The sequence below is a fragment of the Crinia signifera genome, chromosome 2 (assembly GCF_055691185.1).
Source record: "Crinia signifera chromosome 2, ASM5569118v1, whole genome shotgun sequence".
Lineage (NCBI taxonomy): Eukaryota > Metazoa > Chordata > Amphibia > Anura > Myobatrachidae > Crinia > Crinia signifera.
In genome coordinates this window covers 326,466,965-326,489,214 of record NC_139218.1, presented here as the reverse complement: position 1 = coordinate 326,489,214, position 22,250 = coordinate 326,466,965, and the positions used below count along the sequence as shown (strand labels likewise).

At 42.9% G+C, this 22,250-nt stretch overlaps 1 protein-coding gene across 2 annotated transcripts in view; it reads right to left on the bottom strand.

Annotated features, from left to right (window-relative positions):
- Nucleotides 1-22,250, bottom strand: part of LRP1 (LDL receptor related protein 1) — a 254,553-nt gene that overhangs the window by 55,500 nt on the left and 176,803 nt on the right. For both annotated transcript variants that reach the window (XM_083169349.1, XM_083169350.1), the window contains exons 31-45: nucleotides 20,892-20,986; nucleotides 18,597-18,746; nucleotides 17,462-17,602; nucleotides 15,365-15,490; nucleotides 14,703-14,834; nucleotides 13,664-13,798; nucleotides 12,781-12,910; nucleotides 12,551-12,677; nucleotides 10,354-10,505; nucleotides 7,301-7,425; nucleotides 6,535-6,906; nucleotides 5,785-5,974; nucleotides 3,871-4,075; nucleotides 2,578-2,770; nucleotides 911-1,036 (exon numbers count right to left, since the gene is read on the bottom strand). In XM_083169349.1, the coding sequence (XP_083025475.1) occupies nucleotides 911-1,036; nucleotides 2,578-2,770; nucleotides 3,871-4,075; nucleotides 5,785-5,974; nucleotides 6,535-6,906; nucleotides 7,301-7,425; nucleotides 10,354-10,505; nucleotides 12,551-12,677; nucleotides 12,781-12,910; nucleotides 13,664-13,798; nucleotides 14,703-14,834; nucleotides 15,365-15,490; nucleotides 17,462-17,602; nucleotides 18,597-18,746; nucleotides 20,892-20,986 (2,399 nt within the window). The remainder of the gene's footprint in view (nucleotides 1-910; nucleotides 1,037-2,577; nucleotides 2,771-3,870; nucleotides 4,076-5,784; nucleotides 5,975-6,534; nucleotides 6,907-7,300; nucleotides 7,426-10,353; nucleotides 10,506-12,550; nucleotides 12,678-12,780; nucleotides 12,911-13,663; nucleotides 13,799-14,702; nucleotides 14,835-15,364; nucleotides 15,491-17,461; nucleotides 17,603-18,596; nucleotides 18,747-20,891; nucleotides 20,987-22,250) is intronic.

Here is a 22,250-nt window from a genome sequence, read left to right as displayed (position 1 = left end):
CCTGATGCTTCCAAGATGTCATCTTGAGAATGACCAACAAAGACTTCACCAAGCATTGTGCCCATGATGGCATGCCTGGTAAGGTACGTGGTCAAGATCCTCAAAAAGGGGTAAAAAAAGAAAAAAGGAAAGGGCTGCATCTCAGGGCTTCGGCCAAGGAGATGGCCTGCAAAGTTAAGTGCGGAGAGTTGGGTAAGCTAAGCAAAAGATCCACCCTGGCTAACTCTACCTTCTCGGTGAAATCCCCTGTACGCATGCATGCTAGAAACCTGCACAAGGCACAGCTCCTGACTGTCCAATAGGCAGCAATGCCCATGGGGATAGCTCCTCAGCCTCCCTGTGCATAGCGGAGGGCTGCACCAATAAATATCTGTGCCCTGCCCACCACATATGCACTCCCATTTCTACGCACACTGACACATGGCTGGCCCCAACTAAAAATCCACTACTCTGCAGTGTCATCAGGTACAAGGAGCGGTCATCTGATTGCACTCCAATTTGCAATCAGGTGACAGCTCCTGGTGCCTGATGATACCCGTTGGCATGGGGTCTATTTGAACAACGTTTCCAGCATCAGCCAAAAACTCTGAAAGAAAATAGATTCATCAGCTGGAAGGAAAGAAGTGCAGACTGCTATTGCCCAATGCAAAGTGCCCAATCTCCATCCAGTATGAAGCACCTATGGCTCTGTGTTCCAGTGTCCCCTAAAAAAGTGTTGCTGGAAATTCGGTTATCGTCAAAAAGATTTCTTGCATGTAAATTACAGATCTAATTGAAACTATCAGATTTAAAATGATATGACCGTCCAGAAATGTGGCAACTTATAATTTGCATCATGCGGAGTCACTTTACTTAACAAGCGTAATGTTCTATAAAGAAAATGTTCTACAAAGAAAATGTTCTACTGCACCTTTGCATGTGAAGTCTTCTTGCAGAATCCTATCGCCTCTGCAGGAGCAGTTCACCCTCCCATCCGCAGTGAGAAGACACAGGTCTTGACAAAAACTGTTGTTGTTATTACATGGTGATAATTCACCTTGGAAAGGAGACAAAGAAAAGGTGAAGTATTAGAAATGTTACAACACATCTTGAGGATACAACCCCCCTGTGTGCAGTGAGGGTGAGTCAGGCAGATTGTTTCTAAATTACATATACTGTACCTCCCACTGTGAATACATGGGGTTGGCTGTACAAACTAATTTTTAATACATTTGTAAAATGTAACTACTTTTATACCAGAATTTGCTCTCATTAACTGCTAATAAAACTATTAATGAAAGAACAGTACATACAATAATAGGCTAATCCAGTGGTTCCCAAACTGTGTGCCGTGGCTCTCTTGGGTGCCTCAGGACACTTGCAGGGGTGCCACGTTTGGTGGTCCAGGACCAATTCAGATTATATATGATCAATTATTTAGGGACAAAACCAAGGCTGATGGCTGCCCATAATAAAATATGTGTACAATCAGAAGCAAATCCTGCCCTTTAACACATAACTGAACCTAAGAAACACATATAAAACACAATCTTAATTTTATGTATATATTTTTTGGGACCTAGGGGTGCCGTGGAAAAATTCTGATACTCTAGGGTGCTGTGATTCAAAAAAGATTGGGAACCCCTGGGATAATCGATTACTTAATCCTGTATAAAGTGTCCATCTAACGGTATGCTGCTTTCAGCTGCTAACTGTAATTTTTCAAACCTGGCCTGTAACTTGACAGTTAGGAGTTAATTGGCTGGTGATAAAGTACCAGCCACTTTATCACTCCACCAGGTTTAACAAGTCTGCCCCAGATTGTAGATGTTATGAACTCAAAACACAGAAATGCGGGGAGACCCCATTAAGCATATAGTATAGTATACAGACGCTGCAGCAACTTACAAAACCATACATTTTTTGATTGATATAATAAGGGTACAGGTGTGTTCACACACCAAAACCACGCGACAAAAGACTCCTGATGCCAGTGAGCCACGCCGAGTGGTGTAAAGTATTTTCGCACAAACGTGTGTGTTCATCGCAATGCTGCACTGACTGATTTGATATGTATAACTTGTATACTGTATCAGTGTGCATCAATAGAACTTGGTATGAAATAATGCCACAGTATCATAGCACTTCATATGCAAATTCAAACTGAGTCACACACAGAAATTTTGCGTTTGAAATTAGTGAGTGCAGTCTCATGAAGGACTTTAATTGCATTGCTTTGCAATTAACACACACACACAATAAATAAAGGATGCTCAGAATGCTGCAGAATTGCACAGGACATGGTAGCCAAGAAATGATATTTGGCACAACCGTAGCAGTAGTGAATGAGGACACATCTGTATATCAATACTTGAGGTACTGTAACTTGTACAAACCAGAAGTGCTAAACTTGAGGAGCTTTGTAGCAATCACAGGGCTAATGCAGAGAACAACAAACAGTACGTAAGTTTCCTTTGCACCATGCATGCTCTTATATTTCAACTGCATCTCCACTCGGTTTACCATGAGGTTGAATTTAATGCACTTGTGTCTTTTTTCAAACTCAACAACTATGTTACTATGTTACTTTATACTTACAGCTGTTTGTATCATTTGCTACAGCAATGATGCCCATGGGTTGCTGTGGAATATCGCCTCTAAGGAGTTTTAAGTCGGATCCATCATATTTGTTCGCCCGCTGAACTGCACGCCTTACCCAGTCAGTCCAGAAGATGTAATCACCATACACAGCTAGACCAAAGGGGTGCACTGGATCAGACTTCAATATCCACTGAAACACATTTATACAACAATAGTATATAGCATGTTATGATTGACAAGAAAAGGTAATGTGGTAAGGAAAAAAGTTATGTAGCTTTAACAATGATCAATAATAATAGGAAGACTACAAGAACCAAAAGATCTGGCGACAAGTTGACACCTAAATAAAAATGACAGTAGAGGACTTCTCTATGCAACAGATAGATAATTATTGTGTAACAGTCAAATTCTAAAGTTATTTACCCTGCGTGTAAGATACATATGATAAATAAAAATTGTATTTGGCATTATAAATGCAGATATACAATAGATGCATTGTCTTGCGCAATTTATACATTCCAGGTTAATCACAGCGGATTAGGTATCTGTTACTATACTACACCGATCATACTCGTTCCATTCTCATTCTTAACATTTGTTCATTGGGAAATACCGGGTGCAAAACATACAAAATAATAATAAGACCACAAGGACACGTCTAAAAAATACTGTATTTGGGGCCGAATCTGGTTCATGAGCAAAAGCAAATTCTCTCTCTAATGGACAAAACCATGTGCACTGTAGGTGGGGCAGATGAAGCATGTGCAGAGAATTATGCCCGGTACAGACCAGAATGATGCAGATCGTGAGCGGGTCATAAGACTATCCTATCACCAGCCGGAGATCTAGTGGAGCTTTCGACCCGCTCACAAATCGGCATCCGATCCCAATCCCATCCCAATCCTACCTGCTGGGCCCCACATCGGATCGGGATCGGATATGAAATGGCCCAAAACATGCCCAATTTACATACAATCGGTCGAGATTGTAGCTAAATTGGGTCATTTTGGGCCAAATCGTTCTGGTGTGTACCCTACATGAGATTTGGGTGGGGTTTTTACTTCAAACTGATATCTATATTGCACTGTAAAAATAAAGCAGCCAGTATTTTCCCTGCACAGAAACAAAATAACACCCACATCTAAATTTTTCTGCACTTGTTACATCTGCCCCACCTGCAGTGCACATGGTTTGTCCATGAGAGAGAGAGAGAGCGAGAGAATTTGTTTTTGCAAGTGAACCAGAATCAGGCCCCTGGTTTCAATGTGTAATTCACAGAAGATCACTCACATGTCTATTGGTGCCATCATATTCACAACGTTCAATCTTATCAAGGGTGGCATCAGAGAAGTACAGTTTCTCAGCTCTGTGATCTATTGCAAGTCCATTGGGGGTGCGGATGTCACGATCAATAATGATAAGCACATTGTTGCCTGTAAGTGTTGCCCGCATAATACTGGGGTGCTGCTCGTTCCAGTTGGTCCAAAACATGAAGCTGCCAGAAATAGATGAAGGACTCATTACTAGTACAGAGTAATTGCATTTGCATCACAACAAAAGGACTAAGGGCTGCTGTTTTCTTCTCCCAGCGCAGGGGTGGGCAACAAGCGGCACTCCTTGCCTTGCCATCCCATCATGCCTTGCATCAGTTTCAGCATGGCCAAATAGCAAAACTAAAGCAGCCTATACAAGCTGCTATGAGGGCGTGCTTTCCGTGCTGTACTAGCAGGGATCACATTGCATTGCATTGCAGTGCATGCAATGCGATGCGATGAACCTAAGTACAAAAAGTATGTGCAAGCACATACTTTTTGTACTGTGCGATGAGGTGCCGCAGGAGCGCGCACCTCAAAGCACACATTGGGACAGCACGCATAGCAGTGTGTATGGGCAGCTTATGGCAAGGCATGCTGGGATGTGTAGTTCATCAACAGCTGGAGGGCTGCTTATTGCTCACCCCTGTCCTAGTGTGATTTTGGTGATTTTTTTTTGCCTGCTAAATGTTTATGTGTAATACGTTTTAAAGTAGAAAACAACTTAATTTAGGTTTGAAATGATTTACCAACTGTAAATCAAGGGGCTGCCTCACTGACATCATCCTGGGACCACCAAAAAGTAGTCAATGAAATATAGGCCATAGAACCAGATTAAATAATAGTTCTGAAAAGTCACATTTCCTTAAAAACTATGGTACTCTTTACCTAGAACGGCGCCCGCAATTGTAATCGCAGGCGTCGGGGGTAAAAAATCGCGGGCATCGCGGGTACATAAAAAACGGGTGCGACGCGATGCCCGCGATTTTCCCATAGGGATCAATGTTAAAACGGTGATTGGACGCGATTTGACTGTTAAATGCCTCAATGCCCGCGATTTTTACATAGGAAACAATGTTAAATGGGCCACAGAGCCGAAATAGTCACCGTGAAGTCTGAAATGGCCCCCACAATTGTTAACGCCACCCCACGATCAACGTCAACCCGAAGCGTGGCGAGCGCAGCGAGCCCGCGAGGGGCTGCGGTACGCGTCCTCCGACCTTTTCATACCCCCACTATCCACGTCGGCGTGGAGTTGAGAATAGAATAGTGTGGCGAGCGCAGCGAGCCACCGAGCCCGAAGCGTGGCGAGCGCAGCGAGCCCCGCGAGGGGCCGCGGATACCTTCACAGGTAAACGCGTCCCTTCGCGGGCTTCACAGGTGTCCGCGTCGCCACGGACACCTGTGAAGCCCGCGAGGGGACGCGTATAACTTTGAAGGTATCCGCGTCCCCTCGCGGGGCTCGCCACGCTTCGGGCTCGGTGGCTCGCTGCGCTCGCCACACTATTCTATTCTCAACTCCACGCCGACTTGGATAGTGGGGGTAGGAAAAGGTCGGAGGACGCGTACCGCCGCCGCTCGCCACGCTTCGGGTTGACGTTGATCGTGGGGTGGCGTTAACAATTGTGGGGGCCATTTCAGACTTCACGGTGACTATTTGGGCTCTGTGGCCCATTTAACATTGTTTCCTATGTAAAAATCGCGGGCATTGAGGCATTGAACACTAAAATCGCGTCCAATCTCATTTTTAACATTGGTCCCTATGGGAAATCGCGGCCATCGCATCGCACCCGATTTTTAGTGCATTCGATGGTCGCGATGGGCGCCGTTCTAGGTAAAGAGTACCAAAACTATAAAGCAACTCAAGTCATGGGTAAAAAGCAGCACTTACTTCTGACACTCATCCAAAACAAAGGCACGAGGATGATCATCTCCAGACATTGTGACAACAGTTTCTCTCTCAAAAGCACCAAAACGGTTTTGGTCAACAGTGTGGCGTGTGATTGTAGAAGTGGTGTAACTGGTCCAGTACAAGGTGTCCCAGGCCCGATGATAAGCCAGCCCTTCCACCGAACCTACATCTGTAACAAGGTAAAGACACGATCCTGGTAAGTACTTGTGGGTTCTATTTTCCTATTATATTATGTATTTTATTCCCAGTTAGGTTCAGAAAGGCACATTCATACGCTTAGACACCTGACATTTATTTAGATGAAAAAATGTGCAGATGTTCAGCTCATTCTAGTGGAAATAGAGATACATAAAGAGGTGGGAGTAACAGAGACTATTTAAAAGGAAATATTCATAAAAAAGAAACCGAATGTAAAAAAAAAAAAGGTACTTATGTATTATCTGGGCTCCCATGTTAAATGCACCCTATTTTTTCATACCCCTACTATCCAACTATGCATGGAGTTGATTTTATATAGTGTGGCGAGCGCAGCGAGCAACCGTGCCCGAAGCGTGGCGAGCGCACGCAGTCTCATAAGAAAAACGGGAGCCCAGATATTACATAAGTACCAAAAAAAAAAAAATATGCCCCTTTAACTTAATCTATGAAATCAATTGTTTGGATACTAGCAGATCCCTGTAAATAAATGCAGCAATTCGGTTATATTTATCATATAAATGATGAACTTACTCTCCACGACTGTCTTTCGTCCAGTGCCATCATTGTTGATCTGTTGGATGTTCCCAAAGTGGATATCACTATAGAAGATGCGCGTGCCTCCTTTGTCACTGCTCTGATAGTCAAATGCTAGAGCAATTACATTTTTCATGTGTTCATGATCTTCAAAGGGTTTAACAGGAGCATTGAGGCTACTTTCATCTGATAAATGTATACTTTTTAAAATGGTCCGTTCTGAATACAAGAGGTAACCGTCATACTCCCTGCAGCTCAGCCCATTTTCTGCAAGCATTCCATGGGCACAGGCACAAGTCCGTTGTTCATTACCTCGGTAGAGGCACAATTGTTGGCAACCACCATTGTTATCAGCACACACATTTGTTCCTGTTAAGTGAAACACAAATTTATCACTTCAAATATGCAGATATAAAGCTGAATTTAAAGCAGAAAATTAATGCTATCTAATATAAATCAGAACACTATTTTTATTAAAACCTTTTGATCTTTAAAGCTGCATTATCATCTCAAAAATGAGGCCCCTATTTTAAACTATATACAAGGCACCCTTTTTCCTCATTTTCTTCCCTACGTTTGGCCTTTGAGAATGTATTGCATGTTCCAGTGTGGTGCTCTTTAGTGATGTATGTTGTGAATTGCTAGGACAACACTAAAAATTGCTCATCTGCGAACGGAATCCCAGCAGTGATAGTGTGGCGTTGTAACCACTGAACAATATATATTTTGGTCTGATGGCTCGGACATTCCATGCAGTACATACCCTTCTGGCGTTCTTTGTTGAAGACCTTGATGTCTTTGAGCTGTACTCCTATTCCGGTTCTCAGAGAGACAGATTCTGTAGCATTGTCCTTGTTCCCTCGTTTGATAGAGCCATTAGCATGAGTCCTGCAAGAGAAGAGAGTACAGTCATGAGAATAACAGTATTAAATAAGAAGAAAACTTACCAATACATTTTTTTTTCTGAATCCATGGTGATCACTGGGAACAATGGGCGTGGATGAGGCTTCAGCGAACAGGCATCAAGTAGCAATCTTATTGAGTGCAGGCCAGGCCCTTTTCTGGGCTTCAGTTTTACTAATCAAGCCTCAAGGAAGGACAGGAGAAGGAGAAGAAGGAACAAGAAGAGACAGAAGACATCCCATACAGTCAGAGGTTTAAAAAGGAACTCTATGTTGGCGCCCAGTGATAAGCATGTATTAAGAAAAAAGGATTTTACCTGTAAAACAAAAATCCAGTTTTTCTTTCATGCCAATGGTGGTCACTTGGAAAAATGGGATGTCCCGAAGCAGTCCACTCACGGGAGAGAATGCTCCTGAGCTGCACTAATGACACGTCTGCCAAAAGCAGAATCATCTGAAGCAAACATGTCAAAACTATAAAAACAAATGAAGGTATGCACAGAGGACTATGAGACTGCTCTGCCGAAGCCCCCTGGAAAGCCTCTCACGAGTATCCAACGGAGCAAGTCGAGTGGGCTCGCACTGAAACTGGAACAGGTTGATGATCCAACATATATGATTGTCTGATAGTAAGGTGTATCCAGCAAGCCAACTTCTGTTTAGATCCCGGCCAGCAACGATTGTTTTCTTTAAACAAAAGGAATAAAGAATTCGGCTTACAAAGCTCTAACCACATCAAGTGAAGAAAGGTCCGCCAATTCCTCAGATAGTGAAGGGTGAAAATCACGAACCACTATCTCTTGATTCACATGGAATGACCTTCGACAGATAATTGCTACGAGTATGGAGAACCGCAACGTCCCAAAGAAAAAAAAAAGGTAAGGAGACACATAAGACTGTGTGTGAAGAGGCAATTGCCAGTAAGAAAACAGACTTTGAAGTGAGCAACCAGAGATTCACTGGATCTAGTGGCGCATATGTAGGTTCCTGGAGACATCTGAGCACCAGCAAAAGGTGCACAGTAGGAGTAAAGGGGGTTGGATGTGTAATACCCCCTGAACAAAAGTCTAAATTGCAAAGCTCCACCCCTGTCTGGAGATCACAGGGACCCGTTGCTTAATGGGGTCCCCGTTGACAAAAAAACTTCCTGGTGGTCCAGCGGCCACATTGATATAACAGTGCGCTGCTGACAGGACCATCAGGAGGCGCCCCCACCCGGCCCCAATAGAGAGGGGCTTACCTTAGGACAGATTGGACACTGCTCCCCCATATGCTGCAGAGGCAGCTGGCTGGACTGGCCGTAAAAGCCATCACGCCAGCCCCAGTCCATCAGGGCTGCCCAGCAAAGGCTATTGAGCCAAAGCGAGCTGCAAAACCAAAACAAAATAGTAAAGAAGAAAAAGCTAGGGCAGGTTTAACAAAGCCCTCCATTGTTTAACATGTGCCCTAAAGTACCAAGAAGACACTAGAGCCTGGGAGGCGACTATGGAGAAAAGAGGCATGGCCTGCACCTCAAGAAGATTGACTCCTTGGTGCGTGTTCACTGAAGCTCTACCCACACCCATGGTTCCCAGTGACCATCATTGGCATGAAAGAAAAAAGTAATCAACTTAAATAATAATGGTTTAAAGTATAAGATCTTATGAGAAGATTCCCATCCATCCTCTGTATCATGCCTGCCCCTTCTCTGTCAACCTTGTATGTAGTTCCCTTGTTCTGTAGTTCCTTGATACTAAGCAAATGTACTTTTTATGCTAAAGCCTTTGTTCCTAAATCCATTGGGGACACCAGTACCTGGGAAAATAAAGTCTTGTTCAGAGCAGTGGGAGTTTAGACTCAAGCTCTGCGCTCCCAACCTGCTAGACATTTTTCTAAACATACCCCACATCACTTTACCATAGATGAAACACCTACAGTAATTGGGAAAACTTGAGGCTACAATGGTTGTACACTTCTGAATCCATTAGTGTCTACTATGTCATCGCTAACATAGTGGTTGTACACAACATGTCACTCAAAACTATAACAGAACTTTACAATGTAAGGAACACGTTTTCTTACCACAATGTAAAAAGGGCGAATCACAGCCCTTATCCACCTGACAACTTTTTGTAGACACAGGGATTTTTTTCATTGGAAATGGCTCAATCCGGAATCCTTCACATGTACCAAGGAGGGCTTTGCACAGAAAGATCCCAGGTGAGCAGCAGTGGGGATTGGCTCAAATTCAAACCGTGCCTGTGACAGCTGTCACTGTGCCAACACCCCTGTATAGTCCCGCTTCATATGAGGAGGTTGTTATCTCTCTCCAACCATCTCTCTGGTAAAAGCTGTGACATAAGAAAACTCCTGGCACACTACCGGATGGACAAGTGACTGGCAGTTTGCCCGCCACGCGCTCAAGGGAGATCAAGGAGTTTCCAACTCTTGGAAATGACATCAGCAAACACCAGCACTGCACCAGTGTGGAGTGTGAACATGGCTGGCTAGGGAAACGCTCAGGTCTGTGTCACTGTTTTCAAACAGGGTAAATGGCCGCTAAATTGTCAATATGGGCCATGAATCTGACAATTAGCAGCAGTTTCCCAAAATTCAGATTTGACTTAAAAAAAAAAAAACCAGCAGAATAGGAGAGCCTTCAATGCTGTTGGAAACGACAGCATGGAATAGGCGAATGCCGCTATTTACTCCGGCGGAAAAAGCAGTACTCGCCTATTCCATGCTGCCATTGCCAACAGCATGAAATAGTCGAGTGCTGCTATTTTAGCTGGAGTAAATAGCGGCACAGATTGAACACCCCCCTAAAATGTATTATTGGGGACAATCTTTAGAAAGCAAATATACATCTGCAGAGATATAAACATTACAGGTCCGGTAAAGAAAAAATATTCAGGGTATAAGCGCGAGCTCTCACCTATCACTCCAGTAGATGTAATCTTCAAACACAGACACTGAGAACATGTCCATATTGTTGTTGGACAACACCACCTCTCTGTTCTTCCCCGTCTCAAGGTCAATCCTCTCAATCTTATCAGTTCGAGCATCACACCAGTACAGCTTACCTTCCTGCAGGACGAGCAGTGTAAAGGAAGAGAAGGGCTCAATGTTTATTACACATTAGGAAATATTTAGAATGCTGAAGAGAGGGAGACTCCATTACTTCCTCGAACAAGAATTAATAATGTGTTGATGCAGTGCACCATCTACACCAGCTGTACAGCCCTCATACTGCAATGCGTTTGATCAGAATATGTGACCTGCTGGATCATCTGTGACCAGATATACCATCTACTATCAGGTGATCAACGGTGGTACTGTATGCTACCACTGGAGCACTGTTCACTTACTGTGCAACAATGGCACACCACACTAACATGCACACTGAGCGTGGGCAGAGCTTATGTGGCACAGTATGGCATATCTTCCCACATTGGTTTTGCGTGCAAATAATGTACACCATTTTCAATTTACCTTGCTCCAAAAATTGATACAATATTTTGATGTCCGGATAAACTATTAGTATAGATCAATCTACTTTACTCATGACCTGCAATGCAGAATAGGATGACTGATCTAGTGAGGTACTGTACTGCCACCGCTTACACTTGTATCTACATCATGCTGAGTATTACATATAGTTAGTAGTCTTTTTGGCAGGGACAATGTTTCACACAAGCTAGATATGTAGAGAGTGCGCTGTGAAGATTGGAGGTAGGAAAAGAGAGGGCCTGGGGGTGGGGTGGAGCGCATACTTGCCTACCCTACTGCAAATGGCTTGAAAGCTGCCAAAAATCAGTTCCCCCCTGGCTCCCTGGGAAGGTGGGCTAGTCTCCCCAAAGCCCACGCACCCATAAATTCAAAGAAAGGGGACGAGACTAAAATGACATGAACCCTGCCAGCCACCCCATGATGTGCAACATTGGGTCTCCTCTCCAGGCTTCTCCTGGAGAGGCAACTTTAAAAGTCGGTAAGTAAGGTGGAGAGTTTTGGGGCTAAAAACAGTCACAGCTCAAAGTGAAAGTACATTGCAGAAGTCGTCTTGATGGTCTTTTAACTAGTGAACAAATAAATGCCATGCAACAGTTATATTTTGCGGGGTGCCGCGCCTTGCCCTCTTTTCTTATCATTCTTGTGCCCTGCCCCTTTTAGAAACATTACGCTGCGCCCTTGTGCCACCACTGATAGGCTGTGAGCGGCGGAGGGGCAGGATGCGGCTGTCAGAGCTGTGCTGACAGCCGCTCTCAGACTAGGTCGCGCTGCCCACCCAGTCATGATGACACAAGAGATCGTGCTGAGAGGGTCTATCAGTCTGGGTAAATCCCCCCTCTTTGTAAATGCAGTTGGGCAACTTCTAATCTGGTGAGGTAGGAAGGCTAGGTTTGCCTTTACCGTCTTGGTAAACCCAGCCCTCTTGCTAGTATAAAACTATATAAGAAAACGCCAGGGAGGACCCTATCGGTGGTGGCCATCTTTAATAGGTTATGGTATTTTAGATCTACAATGTCCCCAAGTTGACAGTCCAAAGGTCGACAGGGTCCAAAGGTCGCGATGGAAAAGGTCAACATGGACACACACACCATCTAAGTGTACCGCCGTCTGCTGGCCATGCTTTGGGCTCGTTGCCTTGCTGCACACAATTATATTCTCCCTCCACACCATAGTGGATGGTAGGGTATAATATACCGCCTGTCCGCACACGTCAGCTCGAAATTCTTTGCTTAAAAAAAAGCATGTCGACCTTTTGTCCAAGTCGTTCAATAGTGGTCAATCTATCGGTGGTCAGTAGCCTTCCCTAAAAAAAATCCTAGATTGACCACTAACAGTTTCATATGACAGAATAGTTACAATAGATGGTCTCTCTCTGGGGACAATACGCTTGCTTTAGTTTTCAATTTTTAAGTATAATTCCCCCTTATTGCAATGTCAATAATAAAAACCTAACATGGTAACTATATCTACTTTCATATAATACATACAATCCAGTCCATACACACTTAGCAATAAGACACTGGAAAAGGTTTAGCTAGCGGTCAGGAATGACCCTGCGGTAACAATGCAACCTGATTTATAAATGATGCAGCTATCGGCTCAGGTAGGATTAACAATCATACCTCATAATCTATGGAGACTCCATTGGGCCAACTGATACTGACATCTACTAGGACAATCCTCCCACTGCCATCTAGGTAAGACCTTTCAATACGAGGGAACTGACCCCACTCGGTCCAAAATAGATACCTGCACAAAAAATACACCGCATAAAATGGGTTTATAACATCTGAGGGAGACAAATGGTTATAGAGAGCCTAAAACAGTGCAATGCCAAAAAAGTGCTCTTTACCCTTTCTCAGGATGAACAGTGATAGCTCGTGGCTTGTCCAGACCTTTAGAGATCACCACATAGCGGAAGGATCCATTTAGACGAGCCACCTCAATGACATCAAAGCCTTGATCTGTCCAGTAGATATTGCCTGTGAAATAAATGACAGTGGGTGCACTGGGGATTGTAAGTATTCAGATTCAAGAACTTACATTACAGTGGGCTTTGTGTCAACCCTTTTGCAGTTTCATTTAATCACCATCTTTCAAACCAAAATGTTTACAACAAGCATTGTGACAAGGATCAGCAGATTGGGGGATAGACAATGACAGGATGAGTCAAGTATCTCCCAAATGGTGAAGATCACACAGGAATAACGTCAGGGTTTCTGACAAGTATTCCAAAAAAAACCTATAAAAACCGGGATGTTTTTTTTTTTACATGTACATTTTACTGTACATTATTTTTGTAATTAAGGATATACTGATAGTGATGGCAAAAAAAAAAAAGATTTGCCACCATGTCCTCACTAAATACTGAAATTGCCATATGCTGCTCATAGCTTCCTATTGATTGGAAAGTTGCTCATTCCATACCCTGCGCACATTTTTTTTTCATCCCTATAACCAATCCATGGCCCTGTAGAGAATATCCTTGGACGAATGGGTGTTATTGAATTATATTCTTCAGCTTAACCAACAGTTATACAGATTTCATAAATGTTTATTATGACCCAACAAATACAGTTTGCCTCTGGATGCTTATCACTAGGAAATCAAGTTCTCAAGTTGCCTAGCGCAGAGTAATACACTATACACAAGCTTTCAAGAAATCATTGTATAAATGGTTGATGATTTCGCAACTCAATGACACACTTAATGATTTGTCTGGAGAGTATTCTTACCCGCTATCCAGTCTACAGCAATGCCCTCAACTCTGCCAATGCCATTTGTAACCACATCCTCTCGCCAGGTCTGGTCTCTCTTAGCTCGACTGATGGTGCTGAGCCCCATATCCACCCAATAGATTGTGTCATTCTCTGAAAATAAACATTGCATTGACCAATTTGCGATCACACATGTATGCCTTTACTGACTGCAGTTGCTAACAAACATTTACCCTACAGATAAAAAATCTATAGATGTGTCATCCAACATCTAACCTCAGTACGCCATGTAAAGTGAGATGCCTTGCATGGTATCTCTTTTTGACAAAAAAAGCATCTTAGTCTTGATGTACAGGGAGACTGGAACCCACACAGGAAACCACAGCACACACACACACGGAGACCAGGGCACATACACACACAGGGAGACCAGGACACACACAGGGAGACCAGGGCACACACACGCGCAGGGAGACCAGGGCACACACACACACAGGGAGACCAGGGCACACACGCACACAGACCAGGGCACACAAGCAGGGACACGGGGGTGCACACACAAACACACAGGGAGACCAGGGCGCGCACACACACACACACACACACACAGAGACCAGGGCGCGCACACACACACAGAGACCCTGGTGCACATATAAACACAGGGAGCCTAAGATGCAAAAAAATGCCAGATGCTAGAAGATTCTCACACGACCTGACGTACCAATAGGGGCTGCTTGGCGTGACTGCAGCAAAGATGTAACATCTGTACAGAAAATGATGAATACACCGGAGACTTGTTTCTACCATGACCTTTTGCGAATGTGAATATGCATGTAACCATTAGTTATTAAAAAAAAAAAAAAAAGTATTTTTATAGAGTGACCAGATCAATGCTATAATAACGTATGTATTCAAGATGTATGGCTACAAGCTATAGCAGGGATATTTCCAGGCAAGTCACAGCGGGAAAACAGTCAGCGGTTTTTGGATAAGGTGTGGAAAAGACCCACACTGTACGACAGGGAATTATAAAGGAAAGGAAAAGGAGTGGTCTTACCTGCGTGGAAGTCCATGCCAACTGCCAAGGACGTGCCAGAAACCGGAACCAAAGCATCCGATTTATCCATTGGATCCAAAGGAATGCCACGTATGCCTTCATGTACAGAATACAGCAAGAAGGAGCCAACTCCTGCAATAGCAGATTGGGTTCTATATGTCAGACATATCATGTATTTGAGCATTTATCATCATTGGCTGGGGGACCGCGAAGCAGCAGAGCAGATAGCCAAAGAGGGTGCCCTAGTGTAGCTGGTCTCCTGCAGCTCACATGCCCGCATCCAATACTGGGCCACCTCTTCAGCCAGATCAGTGCAAGAGGCTGTATTGGCAGACTAGGGGCCAGATTCTCTAAGCTTCAAAAGTGATCAAATAGAGAGTGATAAACAGCCAGCCAATCAGCTCCTGCCTGCCATGTCACAGACTGTGTTTGAAAAATGTTAGGCAGGAGCTAATTGGCTGGCTGTTTATCACTCTCTATTTTATCACTTTTAAAGCTTAGAGAATCTGGCCGCAGATGTGCAATTAAACTTTTTCTGACAACATCGTTTGATAGCATTATGGAATTTAGCCAGTACAGCCCAGACATAATACGTTCTTATATAAAACATCCCTCAATTAAAGGTGTAATACAATTAATGACCGCATGAACACTGTACTCACCCTCACAAGTTTGCTGCCCACTCTTGAGGCTATACCCAGCAGTGCACATACACGATCTTGTTGTAGGAGAAGTTGGAAGACATAACTGAGAACAGTCTCCATTGTTTACTGAACAGTTGTTTGTACCTAAAATAAAAGAATAATTAACCGTCAAAGGGATAAGTCACACTCTCTCTGGGTGTAGATAATCGCATCATACCCTTAACTATGAAAATAGCTACAAAAATATACCACTATCTAGGTATATTACCATTCAGAGCAAGAAACACTTGAATGCCAGACATGGATATAGTTCTAACTGTTTAACACGTGCTTTTGTAGCAAAATAAGAAATACATTATTATAAACGTAGGGTAGCATTATCTAATCAATATTAGAAAGGCTGGGAAAACAAAGACCATTCAGGGAAAGATCAGGAATAAAAACAGGTACTGGTTTCCTTGCACGGCACCCACAATTTTCAATTGTATGGCATCTTATGCATTGTATCGCATCGCATGCCATATAGCCGCATGCGTTGCGATTTTAAATTGTATAAGCACCCTAATGGGTGTTTTAAATGTTAAATGGCCCCCATGTCACCCCCACTATGAACGCCAACCCGAAGTGTAGCAAGCCTGCGAGGGGTGGCAGTACGCGTCCTCAGACCTTTTCCTACCCCCAGTATCCATGTCGGCGTGGAGTTGATTTTATACAGTGTGGCGAGCACAGCGAGCCCCGCAAGGGGACGCGTATTACTTTACATGTATTACGCGGGGCTCGCTGCGCTCTCCACACTATCTAAAGTCAACTCCACGCCGACTTGGATAGTGGGGGTATGAAAAGGTCGGAGGAGGCGTACCGCCGCCGCTCGCCACGCTTCGGGTTGGCGTTGATAGTGGGGGTGGCGTGGGGGTGCTTTTAACATTTTAAGCACCCATTACGGTGCTTATACAATTAATAATCTTATAGGGGGGGCATTTAACATTGAAAGCACCCATTAGGGTGCTAATACAATTTAAAATCGTATACCATCGCATTGTATGCCATATACAGTGGTATACGATTTTAAATTGTATAACATCAGGTGCCATTGCGTCGCATACCATTGTAAGGCTTATGGTATACGATGCGATGGGCGCCGTGCTAGGAAACAAGTACCAAAATACATGTATCACATTATATTAACAAAACCTACCAAAAGCTTTAAGTACTTAAAACTAGAGACAAGTGGTTTCAGTTTTAAATCAGTTCATTTCATCAAATTATCACAATTTCAGATTTTTCTGATTGGATATTGGGTGTCACGTGTTTTGGACAGCCAAAAAGATCCCGCTTTGAGATCTGAGTAAATCCAAACCCGCTCATCTCTACTTCGAACATATACAGTTTTACTATTTGGCCATGCTAAAACTGATGCAGGGCATGCTGGGATGTGTAGTTCAACAACAGCTGGAGTGTCAAGGTTAGCAATCTCTGATATAGGGCCATATTACATTTTTTTCTTGCGGGAAGACACTAACGGGCACCCAACAGAGCTCTTAAAAAGTAGCTCAAAGAGTTATTGCGTAAACAACATATGTGAAAGCCATCCTATGAATTTACAAAGTTTTCTGTGGAATTATTGAGCTTTTGCAGAATTAGGAGCAAATGCAGCTAAATGGTAATAATTTGCACCTGGACATACCATATTATGATGCCAGGAGGAAGGGTAAATGCATAATCTTGCCATGCCAGGAATATACAGCTCCGTTGCTTTATTTGCAAATGTCAATTTAGAGCGGAGCTAGAAGTTAACCACCTCTCAACTCTGTTCGCATATTCAAAATTGACTCCACATGCCAGTGACGCTCACACGTCACAGCCACATGCTGCGTTACAAACATGGTGTGGGTCAGCATTCTAAATTGCACAATGGACTTATGTACTCTAAATGGTGTAATGGATGAGTGACAGGTTTTCGATAGTGTGGTTTATCTCAGAGTGAAATGTATGGGGTCTGGTCAGCTCTGAAACACATTGGTTTTGGAGCGGCCATCAGACAGTTTGCGCATTGCCAAAAATGAAATGCATAAAGACATCCGCTAAAGTAATCAGTACTAGAGTATGCTGGTTTACCTGTCTGTATCTCTTCATCATAAACCTTCATGTGCATGACTTGGTTGGTGTTCTGCCGCAAGACCCGCGGCTCTGATCCATCCTTCTTATTACAAGTCCCCATTTTATCGTAAGCGTGGTCTGCCCACCATAGCTTGTCACCTGAGGAAAGCAAGAACAGCTTTCTAAATCAAAGTCAGACACGGAGTACCCGGTGCCTTAACCCTCTGAGTGCCAATGTTGCTGTGAAAGATGCAATCACGCCAATTATTCCTTTTTGGCGCAAACGTTTAACAAAACTTCAATGAATGGACATAAGATCATTTGCCGGCAATAACTAAAGTGATTCACATTCTTCGGTCCTGGCATTTTTCACAGATATTTTGCACATCTCTCACCGCAACATTGCCACTCAAAGAGGTAATAAGGGAAACCGGATGAATATGCACGTCGTCTAAACAGAAGCGATAAAGCAAAACACAAAATCAGTTTGAGATCTCCAAGCACTGGACCTTCACCTTCAAATGGAAACATAGATTTATTAATGTTGTTTATAATTAGCCGACTTTTGAACTTTCAGTGCATTAAAAGGAGATTCCTAGCTATCTGTACAATTGAATCACCCATTCTTATTCACCAGACCAGATAACATAATAAAGAGCTACAGTACTCCAGTTACTGATAATGTATGACTTTGTAATTAATTCTGCAACATTTTCTCTTTCATACACTATGGGGAACACTGTAAATCATTTTTATTTTTAAAGCTGTACATAGGTACTGGAGAGCAGTCACATTCTCACAATATACCCTATTTGGAAAATACAGTAAGAAAATAATTGATGTGGGTCCTTCAGTATTTAAAACTTGCCCATGTTCTGCATTACGTTACACAAGGCTATGACCACAACACGGAAACACCTTAGAGCCACAAATAACCACAAATCTAGCCCCTTCTGGGAACTTCAATGTTCACTGTGCAACGTCTGTACCACAAATAATCATGCACACTCCAACTGCAAGAGGAAATATTACCAGGGCAAACCAAGTGCACAAAGTGCCCTCCCAGAAGCAATCATTTCATCCATGCCCAAAGCCTTCTGTGCAATATTAGGATACAGTCTCAATATTTTACCATGGTCTAACAATCCCTTACCCATAATGGCCAACGCTGTTGCTTTTCCCAGATAAGACTTCATAGTAAGAAGAACCTCCAGTCCTTTCCCATTGAGGTTACATCTATTAATGGTGCCAGCCCCAGAGTTGATCCAGTACAGTTTTTTGTCAATGAAATCAATAGATAAACCTGCAGATGAGAGACAGACAAGTATGTTACATGTATTATCCGACATGGTAGCATGCACATAACACAAAGCTTTGCCTGCACACTATCGAAGACAGCCAATGGCTTTATGTGGTACAGTAGTTAAACCTTTTAGGATTATGTGTGCGATATGTTCCCAGTACTTGTCCCACATCCACATACAATAATGCTATTTCTTATGTCATCTAATACTTTATCAGAAATGTAAAATGTAAATGTTTAAAATGTTAAATGCCACTACATTAACTTATTTTATATTTGAGACATGGGGGGGGTATTCAATCTCAGAAAAAAAGGCAGAGATTCAGCTTTCCAGCATTTTTGCCCATGACTTTTCACTTTTTTGGGGGGAGGAATGGCATGGGCGAAAAAAAAGCAGCAAAAACTGCTGCAAATTCGAAAAAAAAAACCTGTGAATTCACAACAATTTTGCCGATACATGTGGTTTTTGCCAACGCTGGATTTTTGGCACAGTCAAAAACTCAGCACTGGTATAGGAATAGGCGAATTGTATTTGCCCAAAGGGGCGTAAACTGCGTTTTTTTCGCCTGCCGAAAATTTTGCCCGGGATTAAATAAGACAATAAGATAAATTATTAATAATAGTTATTTAATGAATGACTGACTATATTCAGCTATAGAGCTAATCAAGTTTACAACTTTCACTAGAGAAAAAAAGAATGAACACATACAGTATGTTACAAACTTTATCTGTGGCACTGAATAATGTCTGCATTTGTTAATAAAGCTGTAATAATCATTTGCTGTATACTTTTCCAAGGCACCCTCCTGGGCAGGAAATTCACAGTTCCTCTTGTTTCTGTCATAATAATTTCCCTTATTTTCTATCATAATCGCGGCCATTTTCAATGTAGTACAGTTCCGTGTACATAGATGGCGCTACACAGATAAATTACACATACATTTCTACACAAGAGGACCAAACCCCATTCAGTTTTAATGCTGCTCTCGCTTTTTTAATACAAGAAAACATATTTTGGTCTTTCTTTCCTAAACCAACAGTCTGGCAAGATTCATCTTTCCAGGATACCTGGAGTGTTTAAAAACGACTTGAGCAACTAAAGCACGTGTGAGGCATCCTCCGCATTTCACTCACATAAACAAGCGTTTTACTATTGAAATGTAATTTAAGACTGTGCGAGTGAAAGCTCCCATGTGAGACCCCCCTTATACTTCCATCTTATTCCAAAACATCAAATAGCTTGAGGTGATAAAAAATATAAAGTAATAAAGTTTTACAGCTTGACTTCCCCGTATTGTAAAACAAAAGGAAACCTGTATAACAGAAATAAATAGGTAAATCAGTAAGGATGAGGTCCTTGTGGGCCTGATTTAGAGATGATAGTCAGGGACTATATAGGCGAGGTAGCAGGGGAGTGGTAGCAAAACCGTAGACTTAACAGAACCATTTATTGGAGGCTTATTTGAGGCTGTGACCCATACTCCGGTGCAATGCCTCGTACTTCCGACGGCCACTCAGAACTTTGAGAATGATCATACATGGCATACATATTTGAAGCTGCAAATATATTTGCTCACATTTGAATCAGGCCTTGGGACCACTTTTTAATAATGCCACATTAAAGAAAACCACTTGAGTCAAGGGAACGTTCTTCAATGCATGAATTGCCCTTTTAAGGGGAGAGATAATTAATCGACTTCGGGTGTGTATTCAATGATTTTTGCAAGCTGTGACAGCCAGGAGTGCTGACTGCTCGCTGTCACAGCTCACAGGGTCAGTATTCAACTGACCCCCTGCACACGCCGTTTCCCCCACGCTAGGTTTTTGTAGTGAGGGGGAAATCAGCATATGCGGCTGCTGAAACAGTGAGGCTCGCGGCTAAATGCAGAGGGCTCCATGCATTAGCCACGAGCCTCGCGGTTTGGGGGGGGGGGATACTCGTCGTCCTGTAACAGCAAGGATTCCCCCGGAACATATAATAGGGTGAGCAGGTGGGGGAAGTTAAATGGAGAGGATCACTTGTTTTCGGCGATTTTCTCCATTTAACCCCCTCACCGGCCGAATTGAATACGGCCCTTTGTCTAAGAATTAAGGACATTCTCTGACCTATAGGAGGTAAATGCTAGATGTGTGTAGTTCTCTTACCAACTGGTCCTTTCTGACCGGTAAAGAGGACTTGCCGTTCTGTGCCATCCATATTAGCCATGCTGATATTGTCGCCATCTGTCCAGTAAAGCTTCCTGAAAGAAACATATTGAATTGAATACTGAAATTCCCACTGGCAAAAACACGTGCCACCCCAGAATGAGGTAAGTCATTCACAGTTCACAGAGGCAATTACACAATTTGAGCCCATTCATAAGGCACAACCATCATTCAATATTGTGGGACATTATTACACAGACTGTGCTAAGATTAAAGAAACACAATGTCCGCTGGAACAGCAGTTTATAGTATTTCCGTAGGAACCATAAGAGACTCCGCCCATTACAACATTTACATTAGATAGCCTGTTCAGAGACCCATCACTACAGCATGTCCAGCCAGGAAACACACCAGGCATGCCACAAGTGGGTGGGAGAAAGCCACTAGCATATCCAGAATTGTTATCCCAGAAACAAGATAGAATCAAATTAGTTCATGTCCACAGATAATACTGATACATGATTGTTATTTACAGTTCTGTGACTGCTCTAAGGGGTAATCACGTAAGAGCGATTAAACGCATTGCAGAGACTAAACTGCTCAGGTCATTTGGTTTTTTTCTGTGATATTTGTCAGCGATGTAATCCATTTTAGCATTTTTTGATGACACTGCTAATGTAGCGACAGCAATCAGACAGATGTTATTTCATTGCTTGAGTGTTGTTTTCTCTCATTTCATCATTATGCGGGACACTTACCCCTTTGCTTAATCACCTGCTTTTTTTGCCCGTAATGTGCATTATTTTCTTTCAGTCCATTAAGGACTCATTAGAGCAGAAAACTTCTGCTAATATCCACATGTTTCATATAGAAAATATATCCCGCACAGATGGAAGGCAGTGACTTCACCGACATTACCAATTCTGATGAAAGTATGTCCATTCATAAGAAAACCAGTGATCCATCACTGAGCGACACAGAAGTTGATCTACAGTATGTGTATAAGGAAGTGTGTTGCCAACTATCTTTCTATTGCATGTTGGAAATCATGCATCTAGTGACTAGATCCTGGAGAGGAATAGGCTGCATTCTCATATATCTGAAGGTGGTCTTAATAACATCACTAATTCCTAGTAAATGGTTGAATTGAAGTTGACATCTACGTGTATTTGGGTGAAAAGTGAAGCGGATTTGGCAATCCACTGGCCATTTTTGACAATGCAGATTAAAAAAAATTCTGTCAAATTGGACAGGCTTGCCGATATTTCCAACTTCATGCCATGGTGACATGAGTATGATCCCACTGCATACATAGATTTACTGTAAGAGTAGCCTTAAATATTCTGTGCATACCAGACA